General features: G+C 37.1%; 2 protein-coding genes and 1 long non-coding RNA gene across 3 annotated transcripts; all 3 read left to right on the top strand.

Moving 5' to 3' along the window:
* The first annotated feature begins 8,651 nt into the window (after positions 1–8,651).
* On the top strand, positions 8,652–9,841 carry LOC109211060. Its single transcript, XR_002065649.1, has 3 exons — positions 8,652–8,775; positions 8,965–9,016; positions 9,177–9,841. It is a non-coding gene; the product is annotated as an uncharacterized LOC109211060 (long non-coding RNA).
* Positions 9,842–10,701: 860 nt separating this feature from the next.
* On the top strand, positions 10,702–11,607 carry LOC109211056. The gene has a single exon (XM_019374556.1). The coding sequence runs from the start codon at positions 10,702–10,704 to the stop codon at positions 11,605–11,607; it is 906 nt and encodes a 301-aa protein (XP_019230101.1).
* A 926-nt stretch (positions 11,608–12,533) lies between these two features.
* On the top strand, positions 12,534–12,968 carry LOC109211055. Its single transcript, XM_019374555.1, has one exon. The coding sequence runs from the start codon at positions 12,534–12,536 to the stop codon at positions 12,966–12,968; it is 435 nt and encodes a 144-aa protein (XP_019230100.1).
* Positions 12,969–16,096: the final 3,128 nt, after the last annotated feature.

Below are 16,096 nucleotides of genomic sequence, written 5' to 3'. Positions count from 1 at the left end.
GCGTATTTAGCTTGTTGTTAGTTTAGAAAAGTATGTTTAGTAGAATTAATTGCCTATTAGCTTAAATTGCCTTAATTGCATTACGTGAAGCATGTTAGGCTAGACTTATCTGTTTACTTAGTATGAAATTTAGCATTTATTGAGTATTCTTGTGTTGCTGTTGTGCCTTTTAATTTGGGACTACGGGACGGCATCCCGGGAGATCCCATGTAAGTACTTATGATCTGGACTGAGGTGCGGGATACCAAGAGATCCCTGGCACGTATATTGAGGATACCGAGAGATCCTCGGGATACCAAGAGATTCCTAGTATATTTTTTAGGATACCAAGAGATCCTCGGGATACCAAGAGATCCCCGGTTATCATCCTTGCTATGAGTTGTAGTTCTTTGTGGTTTACCTTTACCTCTGTTTTCCGTTATTGTATTTTTATTATCATGTATAGGCTCTTACTGTAGATTCTCAATTGAACTGCTTATCTTATCCTGCCACTTAATATTTATTTAATCTCAGTAGGGCCCTGACCTTCCTCGTCACTACGCAACCAAGGTTAGGCTTGGCACTTACTGCGTACCGCTGTGGTGTACTCATGCCCTTCCTGCGCATGTTTTTCATGTGCAGATCCAGGTACCTCTACTCAGGCTTACTATTCTTGAGGCGAGGCGATTCTACGGGACTTCGAGGTATATCTGTCGCGTCCGCAGACCGAGGAGTCTATTTCTATTCCTGCATTTAGTAGTTAGCCCTTCTGTACTTTATGTTCTTGTTAGACATTCCGGAGATTAGAACTATGTAGTGTTTTTTTTTCTCAGCTTGTGGATCCGTGAGTTTTCGGGTTTTGGGATAGTGTATCAAATTTTGAGAAGTTGTGTGTATATGCCGAGCGGCATTTAGATATTGTTTCTTTCAGTCATTTCGGCTTTTGATTATTTATTCCGCAAGATTTTTGTTTTCCGCATAGTGCTGTAACGATAGTTCACGGAGGGCGAACTGGGGTCGTAACAAGAAAGGATTCAAATGCCAAATTTCTTCAAATGAAAGTCAAATCTCCATTGGTTGCTGGTTTCCCGCTAATGACGAATCTGTTGACTATTCGCTTTACCTTTTAGAATGCTCAATGAAGGAGGCATTTGATGTTCTCGAAGTTATCTCGTGCAAGGCTACCAACATGAAGCATAGCCCGTTTGAAATCATCGACTCATGATAAGATATTTGAATCTGCTAGCCCAAAAGTGAAGATCAACCCCATGAAGTCAAGTAATTTGTGAATACCAATACTTTTATTTCCGAGGTATGAAACAAATCATCGATAACAGTTGTGATAAGGTTCATATTAATCGACTAATTTTGGTGCACTCAATTGAACTATTTTACTATTATTGGTTTTTTTACTTAGGTCCTAAAGATTATACCTTATGAAGTAAGATTTTCGGGTTTTCAATAAGTGTTTTTAATGTTAAAAATGTTGTGGTGATCTTGACATAATTATTTCAATGAAACACTGTGGACATTAAATATTTTTAGGTAATTATTTTATGTTAGTATTGAAAATATTATGTCAATAGTTATTGGTTGGTGCTGACATTCTTTAAAATTAAGTTCATTACTAATTCATCCCATTTTATTAGTTTCTGAAGGATTGCCTCCTAGATCATCCAACACCACAAGTTTCCTTCGAAACAACAAAGCAATATAACTGTTGTCGTTATGAACTTCTTTAACTGTCTTTTTACTGGTTTTATTATGTATAGTATACCGAAATTCGTATTCTCCAACGTTTTAACAATCAAAGTATCAATGCACCTGTTCAATATATTTTTTCTTTTGCCTTGCATTTCAGCTTCACCTATGGAGACAATATCACCTAAGACATCAAATTTTTTGTGATTTTTGGCTTTCTTAATATTTCTACTGTAATCTTCAATGCAAAGGAGCGTTTGATGATCACAGTGCTAACTTCTTGGGTGAATTATACTAGCTCTAGCTGTTTCAGCATTGTTTATCAAGTCATTATTTGATTAAAGTTTAGCTAAAACCTCAACAACTACTAGAATTTCAGAAAAATGATGATGAATGACTAAGGACCAAGCACTTTGCAAGCAGTAGATATGATATGTAGCAAATACAACGTGGTTATTGTAGCATAAATGTTGTTCTATCACAAATTAGTTTTTCCTATTGTGTTATATTTTAAATTACGTTCTTTTCTCACCAGATGTTTTCTAATGGAAAACTATATTTCCTTATGACTTGAATATATGAATATTCAATACATTCAATGGTTCATAAAATAACAACATTTTAATGCTCCTTTGTGTCTATCGTATTTTTTAAAAAATATATTTTTATATTATCCGTGCATCGCGCGGGTACCTATACTAGTTGGTGATTAACACAAGTAAATTATTTACCAAAAAAAAAAAAAAGAAGAAATTAAAACAGTTTGGCTATTACACAAGTCCAACAAAATAACACAGCCAATGGGGTTCTTCTTCTTGCTTTTGAGTTCTTCTTCCCTCCAAACTATATATGGTCTCAAGCTTTCAAAATTTGCAAAAATTGGTTCAACTTTCTTGGTAATGATTTCTGTTTGCTTAGGGACATTAATTCGTAATTCATATTCCTTCCTTGAGAATTCTGCAGGGGTGCATTAATTAATTATTTTTCATATAGTTAGTAGAAAAAAAACTTACTTGGTGCAGCAGTTAAAAGAATAAAACTGGAATTATATTCTTTGAAATTTGTATCTTTTAACTACTAGACAATTAAATTACCTATAGAACAATGATATTAATGCACGTTGGCATTGTCAGAATTTGGAAAAAGCGTGTTAAAGTTTATAAATCGTTAGGATAGAATCTGTGACAACCCGATCCGTCGTCACGTGAGTTACCGCCTCGTTTTCCCCATTTTCTGCTTCTTTATGCTTCATTATAAGAGTCTTATGTGAACGAGTTGTTTTGGATTGGCTTTAGAAGGAAATGAGACACTTAGTCTCTTTAAGGAAGGTTTGGTTTGGAAAAGTCAATCGGATGTTGACTTATGAGTTAGAGGGCTCGGATGTGATTTTCGGATATTCGGTTAGCTTCGGGGGATGATTTGTGACTTAGGAGCGTGATCGGAAGTAATTTTGGAGGTCCGGTGTAGAATTAGGCTTGAATTGGCGAAGTTAGTATTTTGGCGAATTCCGGTTGGTTGGTGAGATTTTGATCCGAGGGTCAAAATGGGATTCCGAGAGTTGTTGTAGCTTCGTTAGGTGATTTGGGGATGTGTGCGCAAAATTTCAGGTCATTCGGAGGTGTTTTGGTCGGGTTTTTGATCGAATGCGTATTTCGGAAGTTTTGGAAGAACTTAGGCTTGAATCCGATGTAATTTGATGGTTTTGGTGTTGTTTGTGGTGTTTTATGATTGGAGCAAGTTTGAATGGTGTTTAGGATGGATTGGCACTTTTGGTTGAGGTCTCGGGGGCCTCGGGGTGATTTCGGATGGCCATCGGGATGAATTTGGACTTGTAGCACTGCTGATAGTTGCTGGTATCTGGTATTTCCGCATCTGCGAAAAAGGGGCCGCAGATGCGAAGATAGGAGCGCAGGTGCGGATTTTGGACCATTGGTGGACTTCCGCAGAAGCGGATGGTGGTCCGCATATGCGGCGTCCGCAGAATCGGATATATACCGCAGAAGCGGTCCAGGCGGTTAAGTGAAGCACCACAGGAGCGGAATAATTCCGCAGAAGCGAAAACCGCAAATGCGGTAATTGGATCGCAGAAGCGAAAATAAGGTCTGGGCAGAAGGGTTTAAAAATTAATATTTCATCCGCGAGCTAAGGTATTTTTCCTCCATTTTTGAGCAACCTTGAGAGTTTTTGGGCGAGAATTGAAGGGGATTTCGACTGGGATTGATTGGAGGTGAGTTCTATGGCCTAAATACATGATTTAATGGAAGAATTAACCTAGAAATTTATGGAAATTCATCAAAAAGGGAGAAAAGTTAGGGCTTGGTTTTTGGTATTTTAAAGTGGGTTTTGATGGGTCATTTGAACTCGGATTTGGGAGTTCTTGGTATGTATAGACTCGTGGCGAGATAAGGAATCCAATGATGTTAAATTTTCTAATTTTCGAGAAGTGAGCCCGGGGCTCGGGTTTTGCAAATTTCGTGATTTTGATGTTTTTCGATTCTTTTCGATTGGGTTATGTTCCCTTAGCCTCTTGTAACGTATTCGTTGTGGTTTTGATCAGATTCGACGCGCGAAGAGGTCGATTCGCGAGGCAAGGGCATAGCGAGCTAGGATTTTGGCCGACTTGAGGTGAGTAATGATAGTAAATGATATCCTGAGGGTTTGAAACCCCGAATTTGCACAACGTAGTGCTGTATTGAGGTGAAACACGCGCTTAATGGCAAGCGCGGGGTTGTTTACTACTGGGGATTGTGACTTGGTCCATCCCGATTAATATTTTTACCGCGTATTTGACCGAAATGTATTTGTTACCAACATGATTTGGGCCTATTGCCATATTTTGGGCTTCATGCCGACTACTTGAATCCTGCGTGGATTTTTATCACTGTTTCCTCACTATTTTGATATACTACTTGAACTCAGTCTTGTTGATTATACTGTTTTACAAACTCAGCTGCTTTAATTGAACTTTGAGACTTAAATGATATTTCCACTGTTGTTTGGGCTGAGCACTACTATTTTATTGATGCTTGAGGGGCTTATGATGTTTTCTGGACTGAGTGAGGCCGAGGGCCATATGTGAGGAGGCTTTCAGGCCTCGAGTGTGATGTGAGGAGGCTTTCGGGCGTCGAGTGTGATGTGAGGAGGCTTTCAGGCCTTATGTGTGATGTGAGAAGGCTTTCAGGCCTTATGNTTCTGCTTCTTTATGCTTCATTATAAGAGTCTTGTGTGAACGAGTTGTTTTGGATTGGCTTTAGAAGGAAATGAGACACTTAGTCTCTTTAAGGAAGGTTTGGTTTGAAAAAGTCAATCGGATGTTGACTTATGAGTTAGAGGGCTCGGATGTGATTTCCGGTGATTCGGTTAGCTTCGGGGATGATTTGTGACTTAGGAGCGTGATCGGAAGTAATTTTGGAGGTCCGGTGTAGAATTAGGCTTGAATTGGCGAAGTTAGTATTTTGGCGAATTCCGGTTGGTAGGTGAGATTTTGATCCGAGGGTCAAAATGGGATTCCGAGAGTTGTTGTAGCTTTGTTAGGCGATTTGGGATGTGCGCGCAAAATTTCAGGTCATTCGGAGGTGTTTTGGTCGGGTTTTTGATCGAATGCGTATTTCGGAAGTTTTGGAAGAACTTAGGCTTGAATCCGATGTAATTTGATGGTTTTGGTGTTGTTTGTGGTGTTTTATGGTTGGAACAAGTTTGAATGATGTTTTAGGATGGGTTGGCACTTTTGGTTAAGGTCCCGGGGGCCTCGGGGTGATTTCGGATGGTCATCGGGATGAATTTGGACTTGTAGCACTGCTGATAGTTGCTGGTATCTGGTATTTCCGCATCTGCGAAAAAGGGGCCGCAGATGCGGTTCCGCAGATGCGAAGATAGGAACGCATGTGCGGATTTTGGGCCATTGGTGGACTTCCGCAGAAGCGGATGGTGGTCCGCATATGCGGCGTCCGCAGAAGCGGATATAGACCGCAGAAGCGGTAATTGGATCGCAGAAGCGAAAATAAGATCTGGGCAAAAGGGTTTAAAAATCAATATTTCATCCGCGAGCTAAGGTATTTTTCCACCATTTTTGAGCAACCTTGAGAGCTTTTGGACGGAAATTGAAGGGGATTTCGACTGGGTGTGATTGGAGGTGAGTTCTATGGCCTAAATACATGATTTAATGGAAGAATTAACCTAGAAATTTATGGAAATTCATCAAAAAGGGAGAAAAGCTAGGGCTTGGTTTTTGGTATTTTAAAGTGGGTTTTGATGGGTCATTTGAACTCGGATTTGGGAGTTCTTGGTATGTATAGACTCGTGGCGAGATAAGGATCATGATGTAATTTCTAATTTCGAGAGTGAGCCCGGGCTCGGGTTTTGCAAATTTCGTGATTTTGATGTTTTTCGATTCTTTTCGATTGGGTTATGTTCCCTTAGCCTCTTGTAACGTATTCGTTGTGGTTTTGATCAGATTCGACGCGCGAAGAGGTCGATTCGCGAGGCAAGGGCATAGCGAGCTAGGATTTTGGCCGACTTGAGGTGAGTAATGATAGTAAATGATATCCTGAGGGTTTGAAACCCCGAATTTGCACAACGTAGTGCTGTATTGAGGTGAAACACGCGCTTAATGGCAAGCGCGGGGTTGTTTACTACTGGGGATTGTGACTTGGTCCATCCCGATTAATATTTTTACCGCGTATTTGACCGAAATGTATTTGTTACCAACATGATTTGGGCCTATTGCCATATTTTGGGCTTCATGCCGACTACTTGAATCCTGCGTGGATTTTTATCACTGTTTCCTCACTATTTTGATATACTACTTGAACTCAGTCTTGTTGATTATACTGTTTTACAAACTCAGCTGCTTTAATTGAACTTTGAGACTTAAATGATATTTCCACTGTTGTTTGGGCTGAGCACTACTATTTTATTGATGCTTGAGGGGCTTATGATGTTTTCTGGACTGAGTGAGGCCGAGGGCCATATGTGAGGAGGCTTTCAGGCCTCGAGTGTGATGTGAGGAGGCTTTCGGGCGTCGAGTGTGATGTGAGGAGGCTTTCAGGCCTTATGTGTGATGTGAGAAGGCTTTCAGGCCTTATGTTGATAAAGCGCTTGGGCCGTAAGGGGCCCCTCCGGAGTCTGCACACCCACAGTGAGCGCGGGTACCCATATGATCTGAGAGTGAGCCCGAGGGGCTGATATTATGCTGAGTGACTGATACTGAGCCCGAGGGGCTGATACTGTTCTGAGCGATTGATACTGGGCCCGAGGGGCAGATTTCTACTCATTATTTACTTGTTGTTTTATCTGATTTACCTGTTCGTTTAAAAGGAGATTTCATTTGACTTTTAAATGTTTTACTGCTTTAAATGATTAACTGCTTGATATAGAATTGCCTTGTGCACTTATGAGTTTTCATGCCTTCGGTTATTATTTATTATTATTACTCACTGGGTCGGAGTACTCACATTACTCCCTGCACCATGTGTGCAGATTCAGGCATAGCAGAGTCCGCTCCTGAGCACTGATATTCTTCACAGACCAGGCAGCGAGTTGGAGCTTCGAGGTAGCTGTTGAAGTCCGCAGCCCCTTGACTCCCTATTTTATGTTATTTCAGTTCCTTCGGACTATTGTATCAGATATTGTATTTCTTAGGCTTATAGCAACTCTGTAGTAGCTCATGACTTGTGACACCCCGGTTTGGACTGTGTCGGGATGGTTTCTTTTGTTATTATCGTTGTTCCGTATTATTGACTATATTAAGCATGTGTTAGAATTGTTAGTGTTAATTAATTGCTTAAAAGAGGTGTTTGCGTTGTTCTGGCTGGCCTTGTCTTCACGAGAGGCGCCATCACGGCCGGGTTTGGGAATTGGGTCGTGACAGAATCATATGGGGTAATTAAGGACGATAGCAATAGATCAATGTTTATGTCCCCGCTGCCGAATGAATTTCAGTTTTGTTCTAACTTTTTATGCCAATTACCTGTATTAAGAATTGAAAGTTCTCATTAGATCAGTTTAATAGTTAGTTTATGCACTTACAACATTTATTTATTGTTTCTCGAAAAATTCTCCTTCCGTCTCATTGTATCTGTCATAATTTTCTTGTACACGCCCTTTAAGAAAAATTAATTAGGATGTATTTTTGATTACTTTACCCTTATTCATGTCTTAATATTTAATCTTTTTTCATCGGTATTTGAATAAAGTTAGGTGTTTGTAATCTTTCTAAAGGTAAAAAAGAAAAAAGATAATCAATTTTGTCTTGAACTTATAAAGTTATAAATAATTTGAGATAACTATTTTTAATAACATAATATGAGACGAATAGAGTATAATATTATCTTGCTTGTTCGGTGAACACGTGATATTAACTTGAGATAATGATAATTTGTCTTGGAAATAAAAGTTAGATAATCGATGCAATTTGGTTTAGATTGCTAGCAGCAAAATTACTACTTTCGTATCTGCAAATATATTACACCACTCAAGAGAATTACAAATTATTACTCCAATCCTCTCATTTTAGTATCACTATTTTTATTTTGAGTACACTGTAAAAAGAATGATTATTTATATATAAAAATAATTTTAATCTTCAACGTCTTAATTTACTCTTAATGATATACTTTTATAGTTATAAAATTATTATGGTCTATCTAAAATCATAAGTTATAAAAAAGTATCACATAGTCCAAGTAGGAGATTAGATTAATTTTAATATACAATCAATAAAAGAAAAATCAAATTTAAGTCAAAAAAATAAGCTTCCTTTTTTGTATAATGTGTATGATATTTACTTTCAGGAAGAATAAATCTAATCACATGTGCCAAAAAGTAAGTTGGAGCTGACACTTCTGAGAGCATGTCACTTTGACGTGACATCACCAGCTATTAACCTTTTTAGGCTTTGAACGAAGGCTCATCTATCTGTTGAATTTATGAAGGTGTACAAGCATATTTACTGTAACAAAAGTGCAAAAGCAAGGGCAAAATGAGACTTGCAAAAAGGATTGCAAGTCCTTCCATTACCAGTAGTACAAGGACGCGATGGGAATAGAGGAAGTAGTCCTTTTTAACTACTTTATATTGGAGAAATTCTTTTACATGGTGATTTTCACCAAACTCATCTTAAATTATTGAAACGAGTAATTTTTATAGTTCAGATGATCGTTGGCTTTTAGCTCTGAGCGGAGTGACATTAACTTGATGGCTTTTATGAATATTCTGACAATGGATTTTCAGCGGAAAATGTGGTTTGCCTATTTTGCTTTAATGACTGATGTACACTGTTTGCAGGTTTCTGGAATTAACATCTGATTACTCTGTCTAACTACTCTGGCTTTACGAGGTAAGCTAATAGAAGGCATCAGTTCCCAACCAAATTATTCAATTTTGCCTTTCACTCGATATCTTTTTGGAGAAAGGGTGTAGTTTATTTTTTTAATACTGCTTACATTAGATGAGATAGATGTCGGGGGATAAAAAAGATGTGCCTATATCACGTTCAGGACAAAGGAACAAAAGTCCATTCTTGGCAGACAGAAGTGCTGAAATGAATTTCAATCGCCGTAAAAAATATAAGGAAATCTCAGCGGATAGAAGGGAAGCATTATTGTTAAACTGCCGTACGAAAGAACTCGATTCAAGAAAACGTCTTCTAGAAAGTCGTACTCTGGATGACTCAGTCAAATCAACATCTCTAAGTAATTCAACGCTTCAAAGGGAGAGTGCTCTCATAATAAGAGATTTTTCTCTTACTTCAAATCAAGGTTAGCAAATTAAACTTTTGCTCTTTCTGTTTAAATGCAGTCGGTTTAAACTAAATATGTTTCACGCGTCTTTATTAGCTGCTAAATGTGAAGTTAGTACTTTACCTGCTGCTTTTGCGAAAGGAAAAAGTTTAGTTGGTCATTTTTCCATCTTCGAAACAGGCGAGTATATGAAGCATATTATTTTAATAAAATCTCTATTGTCGTAAACCATTTACTTATGTAATTCATAATTGCGTTTATATTAGGATCCACATCAGGTACATCTAATGACCGATGTGGTGTTAGTTCAGAGAATATAGCAAATAGAGGTTTGTATCACTCTCAAGTTATAATAGTATTCGTTATCTTCCTTTGGAGTGAAAATTGACTCCTAATTGTTTCCGTAATATTCAAGAGTTAGACTACGTAGAAGAGCCCCTCTACACGTTATTGGTTCACAAACCGAATATGTTGCTCTCAAAGTTGTCCCAAACTGTAAATTTTGTGCTGCAAAAAGATTTCAATATGAACCCCCTGGATTCTGTTGCAATAAAGATTCAATCAAGCTTACTTCACATGAAATGCCTATAGAGCTACGAGAATTATTTTTGGGTACTACTAAAGAGTCCGACCATTTCTGAACATATGTTAGGACATACAATAACATGTTTGCATTTACTTCGCTCGGGGTAAAATATGACAAAGACTTAGCTAAGAGAAATCATGGTATCTATACATTTAGAGTTCAAGGAAAATGTATCACTGTATAGATGATTCATATCCTGCGAACGAGAAAGCAAGAAATTTACAGTTGTACTTCTACGACAATGAAAATGAGGTAGCAAACAAAATTGCTTGTTCAACTAGAGTACATAAGTCAATGATCAGAAAATTGATGAATATACTACAAAATAATCCGTATAGTTTTTTCTTGAAATCTTTGGCAGATGTTCCAGAATTATCGAACTTTTATATTGCGCTCAAATGTGACTCAGGTTTAGATCAATGAGTATATAACTTACCTACTGCATCTGAAGTTGCAGCAATAATAGTGGAAGAAGGCATTCATATTTCCACACCTCACATTCGAATTTATACTCACAACAATAAAAACCAATTAGTGAACTATTACTATGGATGTTATGATCCCTTGCAATACCCACTATTATTTCCATATGGTCAAGATGGGTGGCACTGTGGTATAAAGAAAATAGTACAACCAAAGAATACTACTAGATATCGTGTCTATTGTGAACAGGAAAATTTACCAAGTGTTGCAAACATGTGTTCAATTGACAATTTTCTTGATATGGAAGCTCAGGTACTAGAACAACAAAGGAAAAAAAAAAATATTGTCTCTTGTCGTGAATATTATTGTTATAAAATTCAAATAAGAGATGATGAAACTGATGAAATCTTACATACTGGAAGGATATTCCAACAATATGTCGTAGATGAATTCATAAAACTTGAAACACAACGACTAGACTTCTTCTCTTTCAATCCAGACTTGTTTAGAATTGAAGTTTTGCAAGGTATTCTTGATGTCTTAAGACAAGGTGAAAGAGATGCTTCTAGAATTGGAAAACAAACTTCCCTTCCTGTTACATTTACGGAGGGACCAAGAGATATACGCCGGCGATATATGGATGCTATCGCTTTGGTACAACGTTTTGGAGCACCTGACTTGTTTCTAACGATGACATGCAACCCATTATGGCCAGAAATAAAAGAACATTTGTTATCTACCGATGAGGCACAAAATAGACCTCACTTAATTAGTCGAGTATTTAGAGCAAAACTGGAAGAGCTAAAAAATGATATATTAAAAAGAAATATATTTGGAATGGTAGCTGCTTTTATGTACACTGTAGAATTCCAGAAACGTGGTCTTCCACATGCACATTTCCTTATTATTCTTGCTAATGAATACAAATTGTTGACACCTGAGTCTTACGACAGAGTTGTTTGTGCTGAATTACCTGATCCTGATAAAGAGCCTTACTTATACTCACTTGTTGTACATCATATGATGCATGGTCCTTGTGGTCATTTGAATCCTGCAAATTCATGCATGGAAAATGGATATTGTAAATTCAGCTACCCTAAAGATTTTGCTGATCGAAGATCAAAAGGAAAAAAAACTCTTATCCAATTTACAAAAGACGATATACAGGTGAAGCAATAAAAATTAGAGAATAATTCCTCGATAATTCATGGGTGGTACCATATAATCCTTTTTTACTTGGCAAGTTTAACTGTCATATGAATATCGAGATATGCTCAGATATTAAAGTTGTCAAGTATCTTTACAAGTGCATATGTAAAGGGCACGACAAAATTTCTTTTTCTGTACATGACAATGATAAAGACAAAGAGATTGATGAAATAAAAGAATATCAGTCTGCTAGATGGGTATCTCCACCCGAAGCTACATGGCGTTTATTTGGTTTTTCTATTAGTGAGATGACACCAAGTGTTTATCATCTTCAATTACACCTTGAAGGACAACAATATGTTTCTTTTAAAAGCACTGAGAGTATAAATGCAATTTTAAAAAATCCTATGACTAGAAAAACAATGTTGACAGAATTTTTTGTCATGAACCAAACAGATGATTATGCTATAGAACTTAAGCTACTATATAAAGAGTTTCCAGAATACTTTGTCTGGTCAGTTACAGACAAGATGTGGACACGTCGAAAACAACGTACCATTATTGGACGCGTTGTGACATGTCATCCAACAGAAGGTGAGAGATATTATCTCAGACTATTATTACTGAATGTGAGAGGACCAACATCATATGAAGATCTTCGTACTGTAAATGGAAGATGTTATATTACATTTAGAGAGGCTGCTGAAAAAAGAGGATTATTACATTCTGACAACAGTTTGGTTGATTGTATGATTGAAGCTGCAAGCTATCAATTGTCATATAATTTAAGACGATTATTTGCTACGCTATTGGTATATTGTACTCCTACTAATCCAAAAAAGTTATGGGAACAATTTGAAGACTCAATGTCCGGAGACTTCAAACGCTTGCCAAATAATGGATTTAAAGATATTCATCATAGAGTCCTGAACTAGATCAATGATGAATTACACTCGATGGGACACGACATTAACGAGTACAAGCTTGTTGCAGAAAACATTAGAGCTTCTACAATTGCAAAAGAGGCAAAAGAAGTTCATTTTGAGAGAAGCCTAAGAGTATCCGAAGAAGATTTGTTATTAGAAAAAAAACTAAATATAGATCAACGAAGAGCATACAATACGATTGTTGATAGAATATTTTCCAACAAATCGGGAGCTTTTTTTATTGACGGGCTAGGAGGAACTGGTAAAAATTTCTTATATCGAAGTTTGTTGGCTACGGTAAGATCTAAGGGATTTGTAGCACTAGCAACTGCAACTTCTGGTGTTGCAGCTTCTATTCTTCCTGGAGGGCGAACAACTCATTCGCGCTTTAAGATCCCTATTGATATTGATGAAAATATTGGTTACAATATCAGTAAGCAAAGTTCACTTGCATGTTTAATATGAGACGCAAAATTAATTGTATGGGATGAGGCATCAATGCCTAAAGGGAAAACGATTGAAGCTTTTGATTTACTTTTGAAGGATCTAATGGATACTAAGATGCGCTTTGGTGGAAAAGTAGTTGTTTTTGGAGGTAATTTTAGACAAACTCTTCCAGTTGTTCGAAATGGGAAAAAAGAAGACTTCATTTCTGAAAGTTTACTATACTCTAAAATTTGGAATCAACTAGAAAAACTGCAGCTTTCAGAGAATATGCGTGCAAGAACAAATCCTAGCTTTTGTGAATACTTGATAAGAATTGAAAATGGAAAAGAAAAACTTGACGCCCAGCAAAAAGTTCAAATTCCTAACTCTTTGATCATTCCTTTACAACTGAAGAAGAATCCTTGAACGAGTTATTTGAGGTAACATATCCCAATAAAGATTCCTTATTTGACGATTCTTCCTCCATAGCTTCTCGTGTGATCTTGACAACAAAAAATGATTTTGTTCATGAAATAAATGATATGCTCATATCTAGATTCCCAAAAGATGCTAGAACATATGTTGCAATTGATGAAACTGTTGAACCGAATGACCAAAGTCAATTCAAAGATTATTTGCATACTTTAAATCCTGCTGGTTTGCCTCCTTACAGATTGACTTTAAAAGAAAATTGTCCAGTAATGTTACTACGAAATTTAAGTCCCTGTGAAGGTTTATGTAACGGCACATGGTTAACATGTTGTAGTTTAAAAACACATGTTATAAGTGCCAAAATTGCTAACGGTGATTTTCAAAATAGGCATGTTTTTATTCCAAGAATACCACTATTAGCATCACAAGATGAAAAAATTCCAATTGCTTTTAAAAGAACACAATTTCCAGTACGATTGTGCTTTGCTATGACTATAAATAAAGCTCAAGGTCAAACTTTGGATTTTGTTGGAATTTATTTACGTGAACTAGTTTTTACCCACGGTCAACTTTATGTTTCAGAAGGTGCGAAACTATTAATTCGACCGCTGACATCAGACACCGAGGATGATCACTCAACGTATAACATAGTTTATGATGAAGTTATTCAAAAAGCGTTCAATTAACTGATGCCAGGTAATAATTTTTATGCTTCACATGCCGCAAAAATAATTATGATGTTCACTCTATACAACTCTGTTAAATTCTAAAGTCATTTGTACCTATTTGGCACTTTCTGTTTTAATAATTGTTACTGTTGACGGTTTAGGTGTATTATTTGATGGAAAACATGTGATATTTGCAGCAAAAATACTCAAGTAAGAATTCTAAGGGGCAACAGCTGAAAGAGTAATAATTTTGGTCATTTCGCTGATATTCTCAGTAGAGAGCTACTTGGTTCTTTTAAAAGAAATTAAAGGTTTGATTCTTTGTCAGTAAAGAATATAGGTTTTTAACTTGATTTGGTGAAATAAGAAAGTTTGTGAAAAAAATGAATAAAGTTTTCTCTAATGTCTAGAGTTAACATTTAGCATTGCCCTGCTATTATCTGCTTTAGCACTCTTATTACTTGTAGCGGGATTTTCTTATTTATGTTTCTTCTGATGTATTGCTCCAATGCCATCCGCACCACTGTTCATTTTTTCTATGTTTTACCCCTCCTTTCAGTACCTAAACAATTTAATCTTCCCGCACAACCAATATTTTGGAAAACGTTAAGCGCAAAAAAGCGACGAGACCTCGCTTCACCGAAGCGAGAAGCGCGAAGCGAAGCGCGCACTTTTTTCATGTGAAGCGCAATTTAACACATAAATAAAAAAAATAAATTAGGCATAGATAAATGGCTAAAAACCTCACTAAAAATAACATTAAACAAATGTTTCAATTCTTGAATCAAGAAGCAAATAATAGGTACTAAAACTAGATAGTGAATAATCCTCAAAAGTCATAACAGAACAGAACAATTAATTTTTATTTCGAACCAGAAAAGTCTGAACAGAAAAATAGAGAAATACAAACCAGAAAAACAGAGCATAGATTAGGGCACAAAAACAGAGCAATAAAAAGTGGAAAAAAAATAGAAAGAAGAAGAGAATACAGAGCATAGAAAGAACAGAGCAGAAATTAGGGCACAACCGCACAAGAACAGAGCAATAAAAAGTGAAAAAAAATAGAAAAAAGAAGAGAAAAGGAGTCAAACAGGAACTGAAGAAGAAGAAGAAGAAGAAGAAGAAGAAGAAGAAGAAGAAGAAGAAGAAGAAGAAGAAGAAGAAGAAACTTACAGAGAAGAAGCACTGAAGCAGTCGTTGAAGCAGCGGTCGTTGGAGCAGCAGTTGCTTGGAGAAGAAGTGTTTGTTTGCGTTAAGTTTTTGCCAAGTTTTTTTTTTTAAAAATCCTAACAGATGCTTAACCTCGCTTAAGCGCGCTTTTTTGCGCTTTTTGGATCGTTGCGCTTCTCGCTTAATAGGGTAAAGCGTGCGCTTTTTTCATGTGAGTCTTGGCAGAAAAGCGAACTAGCCTCGCCTCGCGTCACTTCAGCGCACGCTTTTTACAACATTGTGCACAACAAATCATGTTTTATATAAAATTTTGACTGATATTGTCACACCTCCTTTTTCGCTACTACACCCCGTGAAGGGTATAATAAAGGAGTTTTTCCAATTAAAGGACAATCGAAACGGGATTCGTTTATTAAGAGATTCAGAGTCGCCACTTGGGAGATTTATGGTGTCCCAAGTCACCGGTTTGAATCCCGAATCGAGGAAAGGGTTTGACTCTGTATTACAGTCGCGAACCAGAATCCGAGTAAGGAATTCTGTTAACCCGGGAGAAGGGGTTAGGCATTCCCGAGTTCCGTGGTTCTAGCACGGTCGCTCAACTACTATATTTGGCTAAAATCTGATTTTAATACATGTTTTAACTTATGTGCTGTCACGACCCAATTCCCAACCCGGTCGTGATGGCGCCTCTCGTGAAGACAAGGCCAGCCAACAGAACAACAACGCCTCTTTCAAAAATTTTTAAACATAAATGATTAGATAAATACAACTTAATGACAATAACAATCGATATATATACGACCCAACACAGCCCGACCGGGGTGTCACAAGTCACGAGCATCTAAGGAAGTCTGAACACGACCACAGGGTCAATAATATACAGAATAAAGTTTAGAA

The sequence above is a fragment of the Nicotiana attenuata genome, unplaced genomic scaffold, assembly GCF_001879085.1.
Source record: "Nicotiana attenuata strain UT unplaced genomic scaffold, NIATTr2, whole genome shotgun sequence".
Taxonomy (NCBI): Eukaryota; Viridiplantae; Streptophyta; class Magnoliopsida; order Solanales; family Solanaceae; genus Nicotiana; species Nicotiana attenuata.
Note: the sequence above shows the minus strand (reverse complement) of the source record. Positions and strands in the feature narration are given on the sequence as shown.

What these genes read in the sequence shown, in the direction of transcription:
- LOC109211055 (XM_019374555.1), top strand. Translation starts at nt 12,534, where the DNA reads ATGGGACACGACATTAACGAGTACAAGCTTGTTGCAGAAAACATTAGA.
- LOC109211056 (XM_019374556.1), top strand. Translation starts at nt 10,702, where the DNA reads ATGTGTTCAATTGACAATTTTCTTGATATGGAAGCTCAGGTACTAGAA.